The sequence below is a fragment of the Astyanax mexicanus genome, chromosome 25 (genome assembly GCF_023375975.1).
Source record: "Astyanax mexicanus isolate ESR-SI-001 chromosome 25, AstMex3_surface, whole genome shotgun sequence".
Lineage (NCBI taxonomy): Eukaryota > Metazoa > Chordata > Actinopteri > Characiformes > Acestrorhamphidae > Astyanax > Astyanax mexicanus.
The window spans coordinates 524,285-547,371 of NC_064432.1; the positions used below are offsets into that span (position 1 = coordinate 524,285).

Sequence of the window (23,087 nt, forward strand, 5' to 3'; positions counted from 1 at the left end):
TGATCTGGTAGTAGAAGGTAGTTTGTTCCACCATTGGGGAACTCTGTATGAGAACAGTCTGGATTGCTTTGTGTGAATGTTTGTTTGGTAAAGCGAGGTGACGTTCATTGGAGGAGCGCAGCGGCCGGGAGGTAGCGTAAGTCTTCAGGAGCGAGTGCAGGTAGGAAGGAGCTGTTCTGACATCACCTTGTAGGCGATTGTAAGAGTTTTGAATTTGATGCATCAACTGGTAGCCAGTGGAGCTCAATGAGCAGCGGGGTGACATGAGCCTGTTTTGGCTGGTTGAAGACCAGACGTGCTGCTTATTCTGGATCAAGATTGGACGTCCACATCGAGGTACTATTGAGCTATTCAAAATGCATTTAATTCATTCACCTCCTCATACAATCAACATCGTCAAAGAAATGGTTGGAAAAATTTACACACACAGAAGGACATTGTTGGATTAAAAAGATAAAAGTTACTGGAATATCAAACCTGAGTGTCCTTTTGTTACAGGACCTATTTTAACCTAACACCGGGCTTTCAGAGTGCCTGTAATAAAGAGAAAAAGTGGCTTGTAGGAAATTGCACCCCGCACCATGACACCAAGCACAAACCGCTGATCTTGATGCTGACCGTGGTTCCTCATTGGTTATCTCCAACAAGAAAAAATGAGGACTCACAAAATCACTCTGTGTTTATGCCATCTGACTGCAAATACTCCTCAGATGATCAGTGTATTTCTCACATCATTCAGTTTACTGCACTGATCTGTTTTCCTCTGTGTTTCCATTTCCTCAGGGAAAGCGTTTAGTGAGGACGTACTGAGAGAGGGAGAGGAACACTAACTGGGACGTCGTTCGCTCATCATTACATTTTCCGTGTGATTTGAATGCACTTTGTTATGGGAGCGTAATATATTTTTAATAGCACTCGTTTCTCATTATTTTCTACCGCTCAAGGCTTGTGTGTAGTTTTTAGGGTTCACTGAGCACATTTTGCAGTAAATCGATGTCATTTCTTCACAGTAATGATGGTGATGATGTGATGACATGCGTCTGTGTAAATGATCAGTTTTCTTAGATCTGTTTTGACAGACTTGAAACGAAGACCTAATTTCATCCGATGTGTTCCATTACAATTTACAAACCTGATAAGTATTAAAATTTAACTGATTTCAATATATTACACCCAATCAAACTCCCAAACCTTTTATTTTAGCTTCATACAGTTCAAGTCTTTGTGAACACCCTTTAAAATGAATGCATCTATTTAGCTGCTTTGTACTGCACCCACTATGCATACACTGCTTGTCTAGCCCCTTTACAGAACTACTGACAAAAGAATAGGACTTACTTGAGTAGATAAGCATGAACTTAATGTCAGGCATAAAGGGTTTAAAGCTCCCTATATTGTGGATGGGATTTCTGCCTGTGTCACTTATTTATTTACATAATGGACAATTTTAGCCAGAAGCTGCTGCTCTTGATCATTACCACATGCAACTGCGCTGTCCACAGTTGGTGGTAATGCCTTCTATGATATACTACCAGTATGTTTGGTCAGTAAAACAGCAACTATGGACAATAATATCTGAGCTACGCTGGGCAGACGACAGCTCCTGCGGCGTGGGGGAGCGGATTGCAGCAGACAAAGGGCAGTAGGAGGAGGAGGCGGTGCGAGCGGCGTCAGAAGAGAGGGAAACGTGCTGTTGTGCTAGCCAGGCTAAAGGCTAATGCTAACCAACCCCCGATTCCGTCGCTTTTCCTGTCTAACGTCCACTCTCTGGATAACAAGCTGGACCTGCTGCGGCTGAGGATGAATGTTTCTGAGGAGATGAGGAACTGTGCTGTGATTTGTCTCACGGAAACCTGGCTGAACCAGACCATGCCGGACTCAGCCTTCCAGCTCGCCGGCCGGCAGCTCCTCCGAGCGGACCGCAGCCAGCTATCCGGGAAAGCCCGGGGGGGGCGGTTTGTGCGTCTACATAAACAAAGGTTTGTGCACAAACTGCGTGTTGGTAAACAGCCACTGCTCCGAGGTGACAGAATAGCTGACTGTGAAGTGTCGCCCCCACTGTCCTCGTGCCTCGTGAGTTTTTAGCGGTGTTCATGATTGCTGTTTACATAGCACTGGATGCTAATGCTAACAACACGCTGATGGAGCTTTATGACAACATCAGCTCGCTTCAGAACAAGCATCCGGACGCGTTCTACGTGGTAGCGGGGGATTTTAACCACGTAGAACTGAAGAACACGCTGCCGAGGTTGTACCAACACGTGAACATTCCAACGCGAGGTAATAACACGCTAGACCGTGTTTACACGAACCTGAGGGACGCATACAGAGCCTTCCTCGGCCCCCACCCCCCGCTTCAATGCTCCAAACCCACACAGAAGACCAACCATCACTGTGTGGCCCAGTGACGGCGACGCTGTGCTGCAGGACTGCTTCGACTGCACAGACTTTTATTTTATTGTGTTCTTATTTTTATTGATTTTATTTGATCTATATTTATCTATTTTAATAACAGCTCCTGGGTGTAAACTGGATCGTGAGATCACAATTTCAGTCCACCTCATGTACCACATGTGATGCTAATGACAATAAAATCTCCTTGAATCCTTGAATCCTATACCTGAGACACTGAAGCCTGAGGAATGTTAAATGCCCATGCAACTTCAGAAATGCATCTAGCACCCACTATTAGGCTTTGCTCCAACTTTGATAATTCATGAAGCTTTGCCAGTCTATAACTATAATTTATCAGAAAATTCCCCCTTTTTGATCCAGGCTATTCATTACAGTGAGCCACGCTGACAAACTAATGGAATGGGTAATTAATTTGAAAGCATTCTTGCACTTGTTTTGTCCGTAATGTCTTTCATGTTTCATGCCTATTAAGCTCCTGCTTCCTTCCCTGAAGGCCACCCAGACTTTTATAAAAGCATTAAGCTGCCCTGCGCTGAGTGCCAACCTCTGAAAGATCCCAGATAAGATCTTAATGGTGTTTGAATAGAACAGCACACGTTTCATTACTGCTATCCTTCTCAGCTTCATTATAGCACCCAGTGACTATACCAAGCTGAGACTAGCTGTCTGTGAGGTCCAGAAAATAAGGATATCTGAAGGAAATCATTTGATTGCCACATGTAAATAATACTTAATACCTGTCTTTCAATGTTCTGAAGCATTGCCGTGACCCTTTCTTTAACACTATATATACATAAGTATTGGGAGCTGGAGTATCTGTTCTAACAGAAAACGTGCTATATGGATTAAACCAAAATTTGACCGGTGCAAAAGTATGGGCACCCTTATCATTTTATTGATTTGAATACTCCTAACTACTTTTTTACTGACTTACTGAAGCACAAAATTGGTTTGGTAACCTCATTGAGCTTTGAGCTTCATAGCCAGGTGTATCCAATCATGAGAAAAGGTATTTAAGGTGGCCAATTGCAAGTTGTTCTCCTATTTGAATCTCCTCTGAAGAGTGCCATCATGGGCTCATCAAAACAACTCTCAAATGATCTAAAAACAAAGATTGTTCAACATAGTTGTTCAGGGGAAGGATACAAAAAGTTGTCTCAGAGATTTAACCTGTCAGTTTCCACTGTGAGGAACATAGTAAGGAGATGGAAGAGCACAGGGACAGTTCTTGTTAAGCCCAGAAGTGGCAGGCCAAGAAAAATATCAGAAAGGCAGAGAAGAAGAATGGTGAGAACAGTCGAGGACAATCCACAGACCACCTCCAAAGAGCTGCAGCAGCATCTTGCTGCAGATGGTGTCACTGTGCATCGCTCAACAATACAGCGCACTTTACACAAGGAGAAGCTGTATGGGAGAGTGATGTGAAAGAAGCCATTTCTGCAAGCACGCCACAAACAGAGTCGCTTGAGGTGTGCTTTTGAAATGGCTGTTGCAAACACCCAAATATTTAGAACTAAAATGATTAAGATTAATAGGGGTGCCCAAACTTTTTCATATGACTGTACCTGCCTCCAGCAATCTGTTCAGTTTGAGATTACATAATTGCTTTAAGTATTTGATTGATACATACATGTACCTCATTATTCAACATTTCCAGCATCCTATCATCTTGTTAGAATTCTCCACAGGAGCAGAGAAGCAACCCTGGCAGAAATTTCATCCACATTCAATTCAACATCACATCCCTCAGGTCAGCTGAGTTTTCTTTAGCTTCTACAAGACTTAGAAAAAGTCATGAAACATGATATAGTTATTTTATTTTTGTCTTTGTTGCAGAGTAACTCTCTCTACTGTCCAGGGAAGGATTTCTACTAGATTTCGGAGGATTTGATTGTATTCACAGACGAGGTAAAGGTTCATGACCTCCACCCTTTATACTATCCATGGATGAGGTTAGGTATGATGTCAATAAAACATTCTATTGATAACCCTGTTCCTTACTGACAGTACACTTACATTCAAATCCTTATTGACGTTATTGAAAATGAAATGATTGTTATAGAAAGGACTGCTGGGCTCATTGGGAATTGAAGCACTTTTTGTAATGACACACTAAAATGTAATCAATAAAGTGAATGTAAGTGTATTGATTACTGATTGTAGAAAGAAAATAAATCAGTTTGCCTTTAAAACCTGCCCTGTTATGTAGTTACGGTTTACAGGCCTGTGTGAGGTTTAGCCTAAACCTGTTAAGCTCAGTACGAACCCCATACTGTTTATGTATGAGAATTGGATTAATGTATAACTGGAATAATGTATTTTCCAGTACCTATGATGAAAATAATACGTGGCTGTTAAAATGTCATTATAAACAGCGTAATTTACATTAACATTTATTTAATTTCAAACAGCATGACCGATTATATTACAAATTTTGTCTGCTCAACTTTATTGCAGTTTACATATATCCATATATACTGCATTTCAGGCCTGCAGCAAATAAAAAAAAGTTCAGATAATAAAGCGTTAAGCATTTTGTATTGTTTCCATTCCTTCTTACAACATTTAAACAACGTTTTGACACAGAGATACCAAGTAATAAAGTGTTTAAAAGGTTATTTAGTCCAGTTAATCCTGCTGACACATCTTAAGGCGTGTAACAGCAGAGAGTTGTTGTTGTTGTTGTTTTATTTATTTATTTATTTTTTATTCTCTCCCTGTATTGTTCCATCCCAATCTTTTTTGGAAAGTGTTTAAGGCCTGTAAAGTAGGGATGAATGTATATTAACAAATGATATGAAGTTGGACAGACAGAATTTGAAATATCTTGGGTTTGTATTGTTAATATACTTTCTATACTGCTGTGAATAGGCAGAGCAAAACTATTTTCATCACAGTATAGAATCCAAACATTTCAGGTTTTTACAGCAAAGTTTTCCTATATTAATAGTATGAACTGAAGGATATGTACTTTACTATAGTGCATTGTGTAATAGGCAGAAGCTAAAGATTTCTGAAGTATTCTACATGTTTTCCTCTTCAGCTTCAGCGTCTGCACTTTCTCACTCTTTAGTAAAGCAGAGGAAGGCCTCTTTTTTTCCTGCTTACCCGAGGGAACGCCATCAAACGTTCCAAAAAGCCTTATCTCTGTTTTAATCTCGGCCCCCCGGGTACGATAGGAACAATGATCTGCCTTATCGGACTTGGTCAGAACTCACTCCAGCAGCAAGTAGCGTCTGTGTGGATACAAAAGCTTTCACGCAGTGAAAAGATAAAGCTTTTAGATGCATTTTCTCATTGAAATACTGTGAAATAAGTGTGAAATCGCTTTATTTTAAGTCCTTGGAAGCAAACATGTATATTCCAGTATACTTAATTATGCCTAATTAGGCACTTTGTCTTATACATAAACTTTGTGCTGATCTAATTAGCCATGAAACTAAAGACTTTTATCAGTGGATATATAGATATATATATATATATATATATATATATTCTCACAGTTGTCCTAAACTCATAATGGTCAAGTTTGATTAATGCGAGTCAGAAGTAAAACAGATGCAAATGAAGCTGTAATTGATTTTTGCAGCATAATGTGGCCAGTTTTAAAACAGACATATTTTTTGTAAAAGCATTCTTAATCAAAGTGATGCGGCGAGGAATTAATTCAATCTAATTCCCTCATACATATTTCATTGGCCTCATTATGGTCACAGAGGAGTTCCTGGACTGGGTCTGGTCTGGAAACAGCATTTTAGTCCCTTTTTATCTTTCCTATAAATCTATAATCCATTAAAGGTCGTATTTCCTATTTTTATGTATTAGTTTAGGTCAGTAATTCACATTTACAGGAGGTTTTAATACATTTGCTTTATCAATTTTCCATATACTAGTAATAATTTCTGTTACTGTGCCTTTAAAAGACGCATGTAGATACATGTAAATGTACTAAAACACTAGATTTAGTTCAGTAGGTAGATATGGACACGCCAGACATGCCAGAAGTCATGGGACAACCATATCTAACTTGATCATGATCATGTCTTACCCAGGGGGACCATTTGGGAACACCCATATCTGTGTATGTTGTGAGGTGTTTTGGGTTTTGTGTGAGGCTGCACACTGTCCAAAGTTCTCATGGCAAGGCAACATGAATTTAACAAACAAATTAACAAATGATCAAAAGCAGCAATTACTTTGAACATTTTTTTTAATTCACTGTGTCATGTTTGTACAGGGAGTTCGTCGTAGATTTATCCATGCTTACAGACAGTCGACTCTGGCAGAAATCACATTTATATTTAATACAGGAGGCATCAATGCATATCCCACAGGTCAGTGCAACAAACAACACATAAAAATAAATCAGCAACTATACTATTACAACTACTATTACATAATACCCCTTAAAATGATTAATCATGATTTATTTTTAACCTTATGACCTAAAACGAAAGAAATTCTCCTCATAATGCCCTGTGTTTTTGTGTAAAAAAAATCTGGATGTGGCTTTCTAAGAAGCCATTTCCCTTCTGGGAGTGAAAGTGCTGGTGCAGTAGGTGTTACGAATCCCCTCTGGGTCATTCACAATGGACAGGGGGATGCCTGTGGTGCGCTGTGTGTTTGTTTTGGCCTCCTGTTCGGGCAGCACAGTCGGTCTGTATATGCGCGTCGTCATTAGGTCAGGTCAATAGGGCTGTGCCTATGAGCGATAACTGGAGTCTGATACGGGGAAAATGCAGGAGACAGCATGTTTGCTTCTGTAGACAATCAATCTTCACGCTATAAAAATACGTGAGGTTGTCAAAAATTAAAATGTTCTTAAAAGGTCAAGACCTCTGAAGGTGTCAGCTGTGGTATCTGGCACCAAGACGTTAGCAGCAGATCTGGGGGCCTCCTTGATTGTGTTATCAGCAGAGGTAAAAAAAAAAAATACTGAAAAATTGTAATTAAGTAAAACTTAATAACGTAATACTTTTACTTTGCTAAAATTCTGCTCAAGTAAAGATAAAAGTACCCATCTAAAAATTTACTCGAGTAAAAGTAAAAAAGTACTCAATTTAAAATGTACTTTGAGTAAAAGTTACATAGTTACTTTTAATTATTTGATGTAAAAAAGTAAAAACAAATCATAAATTAAATAGTTTTTAATGAACTTTTATTCCACATAATAATTTGGATCTTTCAGGCAGTATTTGTTCAGACCCCCCCATAAAACATTTTCAAGAACAAGTGGTATAGGTTTCTATGATCCATTTTTTTTCTTTACTGTTAAAAAGTTATGGTAATATATGTGACTATAAACTGTAATTTTATAGTTTTACAGACAATTGTTTTTTTTTCCCAGCATTTTATTTTTTACTCAGTAATTGGGAGTTTCCCAATGTAGCAAAGTAAATTACTTGTGTTAAAATGTACTTGAGCAAAAAAATTACTTGAGTAAAAAATTACAAATTACTCATAAAATCTACTCAATTACAGTAATGTGAGTAAATGTAATTCATTACTTTCCACCTCTGGTTATCAGCCAGTTCACTGCTTGTCTTTTTTCTGAAAACTTGGTAGATACTGACCATTGCATACTGGGAACTCCCCACAATGACATGATGAAGCCTTTTGAAGATTTTTGACTGTTTGCTTGCTGCCTAATGAAGTATGTGTAGTCTATGCTTTCACAGGTATTATTTGTTACCAGTTTGTTATCAGAATGGCTCCAGAGACAAGCATGCAAGAAGTTAAAGTCAAAGGTCCCATTATCCTAAGCCCAAGTCTTGTTACTTCTGGGGGATGGGGAGGGAACTGGCTGAAACTCCACCCTCTTTGACTAGGTCTGCCTAACAACAGAGCGATCTATATTCTGATTGGCTCAACGAGAGTACATTATAATATACATCTGATGGATTGGCAAGCGTGAGAAATACAATGTGTGGTGTGAGGTGCGTGTGTCACACGCTCAAAGCGTGAGACTTGAGAACACTGCTGATCATATTCATAATCACTGTAGCTCAGTGAGAGTCAGGCTCTTCAGTTAAACCTGGTCGCTGGTCAATGGTCGCTTCTTGTTCAAAAGCACAGATGCTCCTTTCCTTTCTCCCAGAATTACACATGAATAACCGGCCTGCAAAAACAATAGCACTGCAGTGGGCCATTAAAAAACCCACACGGTTAATTAAAGCACATCTGCTACACTCGTGGGATGGAGGGTGGTGACGGTGGTTGACGTGCGCTTGAGTTATGCAGCGTGATTCTACTCTCAGCAAGCTAATACACCTGAGCCTTAACATGCACACAAATGTTGCCAACTTAGAGACTTTGTCGCTGTATTTAGCGACTTTTCAGACCCTCTGGTGACTTTTTTTTTGTGAAAAAGCGACTAGCGACAAATCTAGCAAGATTTTGTGGTGTTTCTGGAGACTTTTGGCGACGCTGAGATGAACACTCGTGCTCCTCAGCTACTGTGCTCAGCGAGTAGCGGGTGCTGCCGCCGTGAGCCCCGCCCACAACACTTACAGTGCAGTCTCTCACAGTCAGACCACACCCACACCGCTCCACGAACCGCTTTAAATCAACTGAGCATGCCCAAAGCCGCCGCTTACTGGCCCCGCCCCATATTTACAGAGCAGAAATATAAATATAAAAGTGTCTTCAGTGTGACACAAAAAGAAATCACTAATTTTAACTCACACAGTCTCAGTTACTCACCTCATTTACCACGTAGCCAGTGGTCCATAGCTCACCTCGTCCACAGTCTCTGCCTCTTTGTGAAAAGCTAAACATCTAGCTAGCTATAGCTCATCACTGAACAATTTGTCTATAATAAGATTAAAAATAAACACAATAAAAAAAAACTTAAAAAATTAAAAAAAACTCTATTTTCAAAAATATATATTTCTGCCAACAAAACTGACAGTAACGTAATGTTATTTTTATTTGTTGCATCATACTGAGTAACTGTAGAGACTGCTTTGTTAAAATGTGTAAGAGTTCAGCAGAACCATCCCTTCTGACACCATCAATCATAACAAGTTCAAAATCACTGAGATACACATATTTATACGCATTTTTCACTCCCTCAATGAATAGTTGTTGAGTGCTATTTTACCCTTTGTTACTGCACTTCTCCATGCATTTAAGACCTGGCTGTGAAGTGATGGAGTGCTATATAATAAAAAATAAAAAAACACTTACTACACTGTGATTAAAGTGTCAACAAAAATAAGGTGCCTTATATAGGTTTGCCTCCAACACAAGCTGAGAAAAATGGAAGAACATAAGAATTAAAGAGTAATTACAGTGTACCCTGTAATCACAGCTTGATCCAACTATACAAATGCTACGCTAGTTTATTAGTCAGCACATGAACATATCAAAAAAACAACTGTGAGTGGATAACAATGTCACCTCTACATATTCAGTCGGGCTGACTTTGATGATTACATTAGAGATACACAGAAATAATTCAGCGAATCTGCTGGATACAAGAGACAAGATCTTATTTGCATGACAATGCCCACCTCTGAATACCCCCTGCCCCTTACGCCCGCCTACATTCAGATAAAGAGGGACGGTTTTGCTGTAATTAATGTACTGCATTCAAATTAGCATACACACACACTTAGAGACACACTGAAATACGCTGACGCAGACATACACACAAATACACACAGACACACACAAACACACACAAACACACACAAACACACACAAATACACACAAACACACTCAGCGCCGCGTTCAGTCCACCTTCACCACAGAGCGGGGGGACGCGAGAGCGCCAGCGTCCTCATCATTAGATCATTAGTGAACCCGTCACTGGACCCGTCACTGGACCCGTCACTGGACCCGTCATCCGTCTGTCAGAAATGGGGCGAAAGGAGGCGAGCTGAACCTGAGGGAACACTTTCACTGAGGAAGTGAGTAATGATTATTATTGATTGATTGATTATTATTAATCATAAAAATGACTATTATTTTGATACTACTAAATTTGTTATTACTACATTATCATCATTATCATCATCTTATTTTTATTATATTATTTATCTTATTTTATTATTTTCCATGTAGGTTTTTATTTTTTTTATATTTTTATTATATTTTATTTCTAAATTATATAAAAATACTTTATTTCATACTTACACTATCATAATATTTTGTGTTTTGTTTTGCTTTGGCTCTCATATACAATATGTTCCTACAAATATAAATATACTGTTATTGTTGTTATTGTGTTGTTTTTTGATGATGGTGATGATGAAAATGATTGTGATTATTATTTTTTTTATCATTTAAAATATGTTAGAAAAAAAGGTTCAATTAACAATATTACTTGCAGACTAAATTTTGTAGTTTATTTTCGTTATCATTATTATTAATGCTACTCCTACTTTTTTAAGTAGTTAATTTGATCATTTAAATATATTTTGATTTTGCATACAAAATTAAAAAAAAGTTAAATATATGTTTATTTTTTAAATGTTAAAAATTGTATGTTTGCACTATTCTCATCTATGCATTGTTCTATCATTATTCTATATATATATATATACTGCCAGTTATATTTTAGACAATTCATTTGCATTATGTGATACCTATGGTATCGATGCTACATCAAAAACACTTTACAATTTGGGTCACAAAACAGTACGTATGACAATAATAAACGTTGTTAAATGTTACGTAATGTCAACTATACTGGGTATTGGGTATTCACATATCCACTTCTCAGAACTATGTTGTAAAAAATGCATATTTCTATTTCTATTATGTTTATATGGCACATCAGTCACTTTTATAATCAATGTCTTTGCACCTTGCACTTGCTCCGTTAATTATTTAATTATTTAATGTCCATTAGCAACATCTACTGCACTGCTCCGTTTACAGATAGATCTTTATCTTGTAAAATCATTTTTATAGCCTTATATATTTCTATCTATCTATCTATCTATCTATCTATCTATCTATCTATCTATCTATCTATCTATCTATCTATCTATCTATCTATCTATCTATCTATCTATCTATCTATCTAAACTATTATTAATTAACACTAGTTAAGAACTTTGTAAATAGGAACTTCAGACATGAGTTAAAGAAATGTAAGAATGAATAAGTACTGTTAATTAATATACCTTTCTTGTAAAGTGTTACCACTACATTTACTACTGCTGCTGCTGTGTGTCTGGGATTGTGTTTTGCTGCTGGTATTGACCTTGTTTTTGCTTGGATGCTGATTAAAGTTAGTATATTTATTTCTGATGTGTATGTTTTTCACTGCACACTGTTGTGAAGAGGTTCTTATCAGTCATGGTGTTCATTAGAGTGTAAAGATGTCTGTAGCTGATAGATGCTGCTGTATTTACTGCAGTCTCTGTGCTGTGAGGAGCAGCAGACTGGCAGAGCGCACCGCTGGAACCCCTCGCTCACACTGCTTTCTTTGGACGGAGCTGAGGGCGACTCGTTCAAGAATAACACTCAAAGCAAGCGCAGCGAGAGCAGCTTCCAGAAGACCACCCGAGCCCCCTGGCTTCCAGCACAGGGCTTACAGACAGTCTGTATCGCCTGCTGTAGAGATTAAACAAAGGGAGGAATCTAAACAAATAAAAGGATTTTATGGCACTTTGCGTCTCTTTAAATTGAAGCAGAATGGCTTTCGAAAGAAATCACAGTACTAACGGATAGAGTCTGCAGATCAGGATGAGTGGAAAAAGTTTATTGGAAAAAAAAAGTAGCAGCAGAGACGGGAAAAGACACGACCCTCCTTACTTGGGCAGCAATAGGGTCTCGGGTTTAATCCATATCTGGGTGGAGTTACTACTGTATGTTCTCTAGAGGTGAAAAGTAATGAATTACATTTACTCAAGTTACTGTAATTTTTTAAAGTAGTTTTTAAAATAGGTAATTTTACTTTTACTCAAGTACATTTTAACACAAGTAATTTACTTTGCTACATTGTAAAACTCCCAATTACTGAGTACAAAATAAAATGCTGAGGGGAGGAAAAAACAATTGTCTGTAAAACTATAAAAATACAGTTTATAGTCACATATATGACCATGTTTTATGGGGGGGTCTGAAAAATACTGCCTGAAAGATCCAAATTATTATGTGGAATAATAGTTCATTAAAAACAATTTAACTCATGATTTGTTTTTACTTTTTTACATCAAATAATTAAAAGTAACTATGTAACTTTTACTCAAAGTGCATTTTAAATTAAGTATTTTTTTTTTTTACTTTCACTCGAGTAGATTTTTAGATGAGTACTTTTACTTTTACTTAAGTAGAATTTTAGCAAAGTAAAGGTACTTTTACTTAATTACAATTTTTCAGTACTTTTTCCACCTCTGATGTTCTCCCAGTGTTCATAGTGGTTTCCTATGGGGACTCCAGGTTTCATCCCATAGTCCAAAAACAATGTAAAATTGTTAATTATTCCAAATTGCTATGATTTGCACCCTGTTCTGGACCAGTCCTTCATGCTGACGGATGTTTCCGGTTGAGATTATGCTGTGATTGGCTTAATTTTCACATTATTTTAGCGTATTTGTTTCTAGCTTATTGTTCAGTTATTCGCTTAATTTCTGTCATTTTTTGTTCAGTTTGATTTATCTTCACTTATCACTTTTTTTATGTTCTCAGAAAATGTTCTCAGTATGTAAACTGGTTATGAAAGCTTGGGAAAGGTTGTGTCTGTGTGAGTTGTTAGGTGTTATCGTGTGAGTGAGATATTAATAAAAAAACGTTGGACAGAATGTTTGTGGCAGGCAACGTGAATTATGGGAATCTGAGTAAAGACCTGAGTAGGTGCCAAGTGGATTGGATGTTCCATATCTAATGTTCTGAAGTTAATTTTTGCCACGCTTTTGTTTAAATTAAACTTGAATTTTTTCAACACAATTTATTATTTTTTATGTACATTTTGTTCCATTTTTGTGGTGCTACCTTGGCTACAGCCTAAACTTTTGAACACAGCTAAGGTCACTGGCTTTCACTCAACAGTATGTCCGTACAGTCTGTTCTTAATGAGCATCCACTTCACTCTGAGTGGTCAGATGGACAGGCGAGTGTGTGTGTGTGTGTGTTCCTGTTTAAAGAGGTTATCTGTTTGTGCAGTCATGCTGGGACATTACACAGAAATGGCCTTCTGAACTTGTGTCCTGTAATGATGTAACTGTAACTGTACAGTATCTGAGTGAGTTTAATTGTTCATTTTCTATTGTCTTTTTACTGGAACTACAGGAAACTACAGGAAGATTTACAGTACACATTGCCATTGGCATTGTCCAGTGGTCTAAAGCGCTGCCACTATGAGCAGGAGGTCGCAGGTTCGAATCCCGCTCATGCAGCTTTACCATCAAGCTGCCGGCGATCAGAGGGAGCACAATTGGCTCTGCTCCCTCCGGGTGGGTACAGTACAGTAGACGGCGCTCTCTCCCCACATCACCCCTAGGGTGATGTCTGCAGCACAGGGCGTCTGTGAGCTGATGTATCAGAACCGAGTGTTAGCGCTGTGATGCTACTCGGTAATGCTACAGAATCAGCAGCAGCTCGAAAAGAAGATGAATATACCAAAATAAATGCCCCCCAAAAAATACAATTATAAAAAATAATATATATTTTTTGAAAAGCTTCCATTACACTGATTTGACAAAAGTCATGGGACAGGAACTAGTATCTAGACCATTGTCATGTCCCATTGAAACTAAGTCAATTGTATGTTTGGATGGGCAGTTATAGCCAGATGCCACCTCTCACAATCATTACCACCTACTGCACTGTTCACTGTGGGAGGTAATGCCTTGTAGGATGAATTCCAATTCAAAAATTCAGTCTTGCCATTAACACACTGGCCAGTGTTTAAGCTCTCTCACAAGATAGCACCTCATAACTCATGCCCACAGGTGTGGGTAAAACCTCACAATCAATTCAGCAGTGCCAGTCATTTAATTCAACCTGGCTCTTAGAAATTAGTGGAAAATACTGTATATTGACTAAGAGGGACTCAAGCAGGAGAAGACACCTTAGATAATGCGTCCCCTGACGCTCGTCCCATTGGTGCTAATTAAAGTTTGACTGTTAGTGAACTAAAACCATTTCCCTGCCCCCCCTCCTTCATTTCACAGTCTCTGCTCCAGACTCCCAGATGTTGTTTTCAGGTTCCGTCACGGGCTGAGAAACTGATGCTTCCCTCCGCCTAGCACTGTAGGTTTGACAGAATTCAGAATCCACTGGTGACTGGCGTTTAGGAAGGAGCTTTCCCAGAATCCTTTGCTGTGAACAGCTCATCAACAGCTCAGTAATGCGAGTTGAGCTGAAAGCACTGGTTTTGCACTCAAATTGTGAGTTAAAATCCCTAAAACGGCCTCTGTTATCACTCGTTTTTCTCTAAATAACAAACAAACATGGAGTCCAAGCACAGAGGAAGTTCCGCCCCAGTGATGTTGTTGACCGATTCCCCACAGGAATAATCTGCAAGGTTCCTCTGGGGCTAACTGCAGGAATCCCGTCCAGTCCCACAAGAAAAAGGTCGAATAAAGGCCTCTGCTATTGTTTTTGACGTTTAGCCAGATCAAAACTGTTCAAGCCATTGCCCCACCAGAATGCCAGAGGCACTGTGCAAAATGATTTAAATGTTTTTAGCTCGCTGTGATCAGATTTTGGACATTGTTTTGGAAGGCCTGTAGCTCAAAATAACAGGAGATTGCCAGAATTGATTGGCATTAACTGGCGAAGATGCCATTGACAGGCTTTGCAGCATGACCAAAATGTTTTGTGCTTGCAAATGATGTAGTTAACTGCAACAAAATACAACTATGATTGCATGACTACATATACTGTATGTTTTGTTTGTTTTAAATGTTCACTGACACACGCTAAAAGTAGGCTTACCAACCCAATTGAGATCAAACGTACTGTTAGTACTATTGTTCCATCAAGTAAAGGCACAATGTTGATTAAATAATTGTAAGGCTATAGCTAATGTTGTATGCTAATCCATTAAATTTGTCTGAAGTGAAACTAGCTTGTGCTATCTCATAAAAAAACAATCAAATAAAGTCAGATTGTAAATGTAAATTTCAAACAGTCATGCTGTGGATACAAAATGCACATTATATTGGAATTGATCCATTTTCTGAGCAGACAACTATTGAGTAGCCAACTATTAACTATTGTCCCTGTTTTTTTTTTTTTTTTTACCAGAGTCCTTATAAAGTCATGGCAAACTCCTCTGATTGGCTGGAAGACAGCAACGCCTCATTGGTTGGGGATCTGGAAGCCTGTACCACAGCAAGGAGCCCAGGATCTCGCATAGCCTTGTACATCTTCATAATCATAGGAATCTTCTGTACAGTGGTGGGCAACTTCCTGGTCGTGCTGGCCATCGCCTACTTTAAACAGCTCCAGTCCCACACCAACTCCTTCGTCATGTCGCTGGCAGTGGCCGACTTCCTTGTGGGCTTGGTGGTCATGCCCTACAGCATGGTCCGAACTGTGGAAGGATGCTGGCACTTCGGCGCCACCTTCTGCCATCTGCACTCCAGCTTGGACGTGATGCTCTGCACGGCCTCTATCTTCCACTTGAGTTGCATAGCGTTCGATCGCTACTACGCAGTCTGCAATCCGCTGGTGTACTCCTTTAAGATGTCCCGCAGTCGCGTGGCCTTGCTGATTGTGGTTTGCTGGGCCGTTCCTTTGCTCATCTCCTTTGGACCCATCCTTCTTGGACTGCACAAGCTTGGAGTGAACGTCTCCTTGCCTGAGAACGTTTGCATTTTTCTGGTAAATCGTGTCTACGCAGTCATAGCTTCTCTGGTGGCTTTTTACCTGCCCATGGCCACCATGCTGTTCGCCTACTGGAAGATTTACAAGGCAGCCAAGCGTCAGGCTATGCAGATAAGTGCTATGGAAGCTCAAATGGCAGCAGGAGTGGGAAAGGACTCCAGCAAGAAGCAGAAGCACCGGAACTCCATGAGGAGGGAACGGAAGGCTGCCAAAACCTTGGGGATCATCATGGGCGTGTTCCTGCTCTTCTGGTTGCCTTTCTTTACCGTGAACATCGTGGACCCTTTCATTGATTACAGTACAGCAGGGGTGATATGGGATGTGTTCCTTTGGCTGGGTTATGTGAACTCCTCCTTAAATCCGTTCCTCTACGGATTCTTCAACAGGTCTTTCCGTAGGGCTTTCCTTATGATCATGGGCTGCAGGATATGCCTTCCTGGTTCAGCCCCAGGCATGGATCTCTCTCTTTCTAGGAAGGACGCCAATGAGCGCACAGAGAACCACTAGGCCATGTGACTCCAAGAGCCTTTCATAGAAGTTTCTTTAAATAAACTGTTTTGTATATTGAGGACCTTTTACATTTTTAAAGAACGTCATGGTATAAAGGTTCTACATTATTTAAAGATCTTTAAGAGCAAAGTAAAGCTAAATACTGCAAAAAAAAATATTCAGGCTCCCAGAGATCCGTTTTTTGACTCACATTTAGTAATTTTATTTATTGTCCACAATGACAATGTTTTTTTTTGTTGAGACACATTTTTAAATCACCATTACAAACATTAGTGAAAGACATATTGAGCTCTTTTTTATTTTATCTGAAAGCTGTGTTTAATTGCTATATTATCAGAATCTTTTTAATGTTTTCTGGCCACAGTTAAAAAAACTAGCACCATTGAAATTTGTGTACCAGGTAACACACAGTGTTTTACAGGAATTAGATTATCAGCAGCTGATAATCCAAAATCCAAAAGAGCGCAATAGTCCATGCTCTTTCTGGATGAGTAGATGGTGCTCTCTCCCCACATCACTCCTAATGTGATGCTGGCTTTACACCAAGTGTGCTTCTGGCTCGTCTGGTCTTCACCCTCCGAGTGTTGGGGGCATTACTAGTGATGGAAGAGTTCAAATGGATAAGGAAGGGTAATTGGCATTCCAAATTGGGGAGGAAATGGGGTGAAATTAGAAACAAATAAAATAAATCACTCGGATATCAGTCTGATGTTATGGTTACTGCTCCTCTCATGCAAAAATGATAAACCTTTACAATTGCCTGCCTGCTGCCTGTGCATCAATAAAAATAACAATAAAAAGACAAATGCAAACTAAATGCACTATGCATTGTACACAGGGGTTACTCTTTTCTAAAACCAAGTTTAGAAATAACCTTTGATAGATTGAAAAAACTACTACCAAATCTGATTTAGTTTAATTTGTCCATATTATTAAATATTCAGTTTTTGATAGAACATTTCTGTGTGTGCCTGATAGCATGTGGTGGGGTATGCATATACTCTGGATGTCCCCACTGTAAACAGTAGCATTTGAAATCTGTAGATTTAATAAAAAGAAAACCAGGGGGCAAAATCAGAGGCCATAGCAATGTTAATATACCTTTAAAATTGATGTTTCTAGACATCTAGATAGATATCCCTTTACTGCATTACTACTACTACTACTGCATTTCAGTTTATCTGTACTGGTCAGGTCAGGCATAGAGCAGCACAATGGAAAACTCTCATCAATGGCCGCAGAGCGAAAGCACGCCGGGTGACAAAGTGCATACAAACTTTGCAGTTTGGTAGCAGATTTCCTGTGTAAATGCGAGAGGTTTTCCCATCGACTGTTTGTGTTTGCCGTGTAAATAAATGAAGTGTCAAGCCTGCCTTTTTTCATTTCTCACAGCTACAGTACGCTTTTCCAGAACAAATAATCAGCGCTAGCAGTGCATCATTCATCATCCCCAGTACTGGAAGCTATTTGTTTATCTTTAAGTACATCATGCAGTGTACTAGGAGATACAGATCAGCTATGAACATTACTGTTATTCAATCTTCCGCATAATCCGCCTTGGAATTACAAGCCAATGACAGTTTTCCCTTTAGGATTTCATATTACACATCCCATAATAAACAAAGCTGCCCTGTGTTTGATGCAATGCATTCATGTGAGTATAAATAATACCACTACCATCCAAATTTCAGCATGGCTTCCAATCCAGTTATTAAAGTTATAAACAGAGCATGCAGGGATTAATATTTCCCTGTGGTGAGAATGATGATGACAGTGGATGAAGATCCGCTTTATAAACACTGGGCTGGAGGGCTGGACATTTATTTATTTAGTTTGGAATTTAGTTTTGCTGTAGTACTGTATATTTGGTGCATGCTCTAGTTGAGCTGTGAATGTTTTTTTGTTTTTTAGATCTATGGCTGTCTGTATCAATCAGAAAACCAATAGTTTTGAGAAGTAATCAAGCTTCTATTAGAGTTTAAATAAAAATAAATCTACATTTTCTAACAGATAAGACTCAAATAAGGCTGCTTTTCAACTGCTTTATTAATAGTTTTTATTAGCTTAAAAATACTTTTGAAAAAGTGATCATTATCACCCACTGTGCTGTCCACTGTGACAAGGCCTGGGAATGCCCACATGTAGGAGGTGTTGTGTTGTGAATGAGGCTAAACACCTGCCCGTGTGCTCATTGCAAGTGTGACAAAAATTACTGGAGAAAGTCCTGATAGTGAGTGCAGATGGATGGACATTCCTCAATTCACAGTGGCCAGTGTGTAGCCAGGCCAGGTCAGGTTAAGTCACAAGCCAAGTGAAGGCAAGCTTCAAGCCAATTCATAAGCCAAGCCAAAAGTCAAGTCACAAGTCAACTGATTTTATTTAATTTGAAGCCAATTTATGTCAAGCCATAAGCCAAATCACAAAACTAGACAAGTCACAAGTCAAATCACAAGTCAAGTTACAAGTCAAATCACAAGTCAAATCACAAGTCAAATCACAAGTCAAGTTACAAGTCAAGTTACAAGTCAAGATACGAGTCAAGTTACAAGTCAAGTCAACTTATAAGCCAATTAATGTCAAGCCTTGAGCCAAATAAAAAAACTAGCCAAGTCAAAATTCAAGTCAACTTATAAGCCAATTCATGTCAAGTTAAAAGTCAAGCCAGGCCATGTCAAGTCACAAACCAAATAAATCACAAGCCAAGTCTATTTACAAGTCAAATCAGGTGAAATCACAAGAAAAATAGGTGAAGCCAAGTCACATCATAAACCAAGTCAATTCACAAGCCCAGCCAATCCAAGTCAAGTCAAAGCAAGTCAAGTCACAAGTCAGGTCAAGCCAGTTGCATTGCAGAAGTGTATGGATCGTGAATGGTGACATCTGATTACTCTAGAAGTGTCCATGCGAACAGATGAGCAACTATGGCGCACATGACATTCATATTCTATGCAGGAGACCCCACACAAACATCCCACAGGTCAGTACAGTGCTCGTGATTGGGGTATGGAAAAAGGCATGGGGCATGGGGCGAGTTCCAGTTTGATGGATTTGATATTTCAGTGTATATATATATAAATGCAAACATTTACTAAACATACAACTTGGCTTGGGTTTAAAGCCAAATCAGCTGGACCTGCTGTCTACGGCACAGATTTCTGTGTTTCTGTGGGTCACAATCTAACATCTAATCATTTGTGACACATCCTTCCGGTAGCGCCGTCTCTGGATGATCACTAATAAAGAGCTGCTGGATGTCCGTGTCACACAGACCCTGTAAAGATATTCATGAGAGGAAACAGTGATGTGAAAATGGGACTCTGGGACACGGTCACATGTTCTCCTATGATAATTCTTGATTTCAGTCTGAGGCGAGACAGACTGGGTCAAGGACTGGCACCAGCTGGTCTGTGCCAGAAGAGAGAGAGTGTTATGGTTTGTTCTGTACAACGTCCAAATGTTTCTGGAGCTATTTGTAGCTCAGTGTTCTTTCAACAACAATGTTCTACCCTGACTACACTATAAAACACGATGACCCGATATTTACCCAATAAAATTAAGGTGGCACATCATACTCAATATTTTACTACTAAATCAATAGACCTAGCTCCTAGAGCCTCGCTTTGCCAAACATTCACACAAAGCAATCCAGACTGTTCTCATACAGAGTTCCCCAATGGTGGAACAAACTACCTTCCACTACCAGATCAGGAGAATCTCTCACTATCTTTAATAAACTCCTGAAGACAGAGCTCTTCAAAGAGCACTTACTCTCCTAACACCTCTAACTAACTACCTTCTACTACCAGATCAGGAGAATCTCTCGCTATCTTTAATAAACTCCTGAAGACTGAGCTCTTCAAAGAGCACTTACTCTCCTAACACCTCTAACTAACTACCTTCTACTACCAGATCAGGAGAATCTCTCACTATCTTTAATAAACTCCTGAAGACTGAGCTCTTCAAAGAGCTCTTACTCTCCTAACACCTCTAACTAACTACCTTCTACTACCAGATCAGGAGAACCTCTCACTATCTTTAATAAACTCCTGAAGACAGAGCTCTTCAAAGAGCACTTACTCTCCTAACACCTCTAACTAACTACCTTCCACTACCAGATCAGGAGAATCTCTCACTATCTTTAATAAACTCCTGAAGACAGAGCTCTTCAAAGAGCACTTACTCTCCTAACAACTCTAACTAACTACCTTCTACTACCAGATCAGGAGAATCTCTCACTATCTTTAATAAACTCCTGAAGACAGAGCTCTTCAAAGAGCACTTACTCTCCTAACAACTCTAACACACTAACTACTTCTAACCTCATTTCCTTCTTCCCCTCCTTCACTCCTCTATCCCTTTATTTCCCTTTGACCTCCTGTAGGACCTGTATAAAGATGTTTTACCTTTAACTTCTATTACTTTTGTACGTCACTATTGTAAGTCGCTTTGGACAAAAGCGTCTGCCAAATGTAATGTAATGTAATGTAATGTAATGTAATGTAATGGTTTTGAGTTAAAATCAATAGACACTTTTCACTTCTGACTTCGAAACAACAGGAAGTCCTTATGATGAGTCAAAGCACACATACACTTATCCCTAATGGACCTGTTCACTGTTCACTTTATGACTGCCATGTTCTCTCAGCTGTGTCACGCTCTCTGTCTCCTTTTTCGCCTGCTCTGTGTCGTTTGTGTTTTTGTTGTGTTTTATTTCCATGTGCTACCATCTCCCAGTGTTCTCCCCAGTACTTTTCCATTCAGCTGTACTCTCCTCTTGTCTCATTTGTAACTCCGCCCCCTCGTTACCTGTCCAGGTGTTTGGAGTTTTGTGTGTGTGTGTTTTCTCCAGACCTCCAGACCTACTGCAATCCTGACCAGGAAAAAGAGATGGATGCATAGATAGAAGAAGATAGAAGAAGATAGAAGATTTAACAGATGGATGCTTGTGGCACTTCCACTCAAGGTAGGAACTCAAAGGACACTTGGATTGGATTAAAGTATAGGATAATTTCTATTTGTGGATGAACGAGAGTGGTGGGTAAACAAATCTAATCCCAGTACAATGTTGTGTAGAACATTGTGTAATTTTCCCACAAAAGGATGTAAGAGAACTTCTAGTACTTCAAGTTATTGTTGCCAGAGGTGGATATATATTATTGAGTTACTTTATATGGTGTTCTCATTGTTTCTCCACTTGGTTTCTGGATGTTGGTATATTTTTGGCAAAAAAAAGGCCAGCACATTTTTTAATCACACTGTCACCTGAGGATATTTTTGAATTTATTGAAGTTGCAGAGAAACATATAATTATTTAGGCCCTGATAAATACAAATACAGAAGTGAAGGAGGATGTAGTTCCTTTTCCCTTGACTGTACAACCCCCATTCCAAAAAAGCTGGCACACTGTTTAAAATATAAATCTTATGCCCACATATTTTATTCACATCAGAACATAGACTACATATCAGATGTTAAAAGTGATAAAATAAAAAAACTACCGGAGACGCTTTACTTGGCAAATATATCTTTAATTCTTAATAAGGAAAAAAAAGGGGTGGAGCCGTCGTCGTATGGACCTATCTCTCTTCTCGGGAGCGACCTGAAAGTATGTATGGTAGAATTAATGAATGCATTTCTTCTATTATACATCAGGATCAGACTGTATGCAGATGAAGTCCTTACCGCCCTTGTTTAAACGTATAAAAAGATTGTGGTCATCTGTCTGGACACACAGTGATTTGGGCAAAAAGTCAATATATGCCACTATATGGCTAATTTAAATGTTCTTAATGTGCTAATAATAATAAACACTGCTGGGAAAAGTTCAGCTGCGCTGCCATGGAGAACAAAACTCAATTTTTGTTTTTATTCAAACTATTTTTTTTTTACTGCATTTTATTTTTTACTTGAGTAAAAGTAAAATTACCTATTTTAAAAACGACTTTAAAAATGACAAATTAGTCATAAAATCTACTCAATTACAGTAATGTGAGTAAATGTAATTAGTTACTTTCCTCCTCTGAAAAGTAGTTAGATGCACGCAGATGTTTGTTGGTATTTGGTTGTTGGTTCACGTCTGTTCCACCTTTCTAGCAACGTGATCCGTCCTCTGGGGGTGAATTAAATGAAATTCCTCTTTATATTATGAGTTTATATCTTATGAATGCCTCTGTTTGCCAGAATAAGGCATCATTTAGTGCTGATTATTTAATGAACACCTTTACTGATACAGCAAATTAAGAGTGACATCTACTGGACATCAAAGATCACACATTTACTGATACTGATGCAGTGTGTTGATCTTAGCTGTGGTGGCATATTACAGATATTACAGATAGTGAGCATTTTAAAACCACTTTAAAGTTGGTAAGAA

The 23,087-nt window shown here is 38.9% G+C and overlaps 1 protein-coding gene across 1 annotated transcript; it reads left to right on the plus strand.

Annotated features, from left to right (window-relative positions):
- Nucleotides 1–174: 174 nt before the first annotated feature.
- LOC103027537 (5-hydroxytryptamine receptor 4) lies at nt 175–18,071 on the plus strand. Its single transcript, XM_049472321.1, has 3 exons — nt 175–4,165; nt 4,252–4,323; nt 15,623–18,071. The coding sequence occupies exon 3, from the start codon at nt 15,638–15,640 to the stop codon at nt 16,709–16,711; it is 1,074 nt and encodes a 357-aa protein (XP_049328278.1). The 5' UTR covers nt 175–4,165; nt 4,252–4,323; nt 15,623–15,637; the 3' UTR covers nt 16,712–18,071.
- Nucleotides 18,072–23,087: the final 5,016 nt, after the last annotated feature.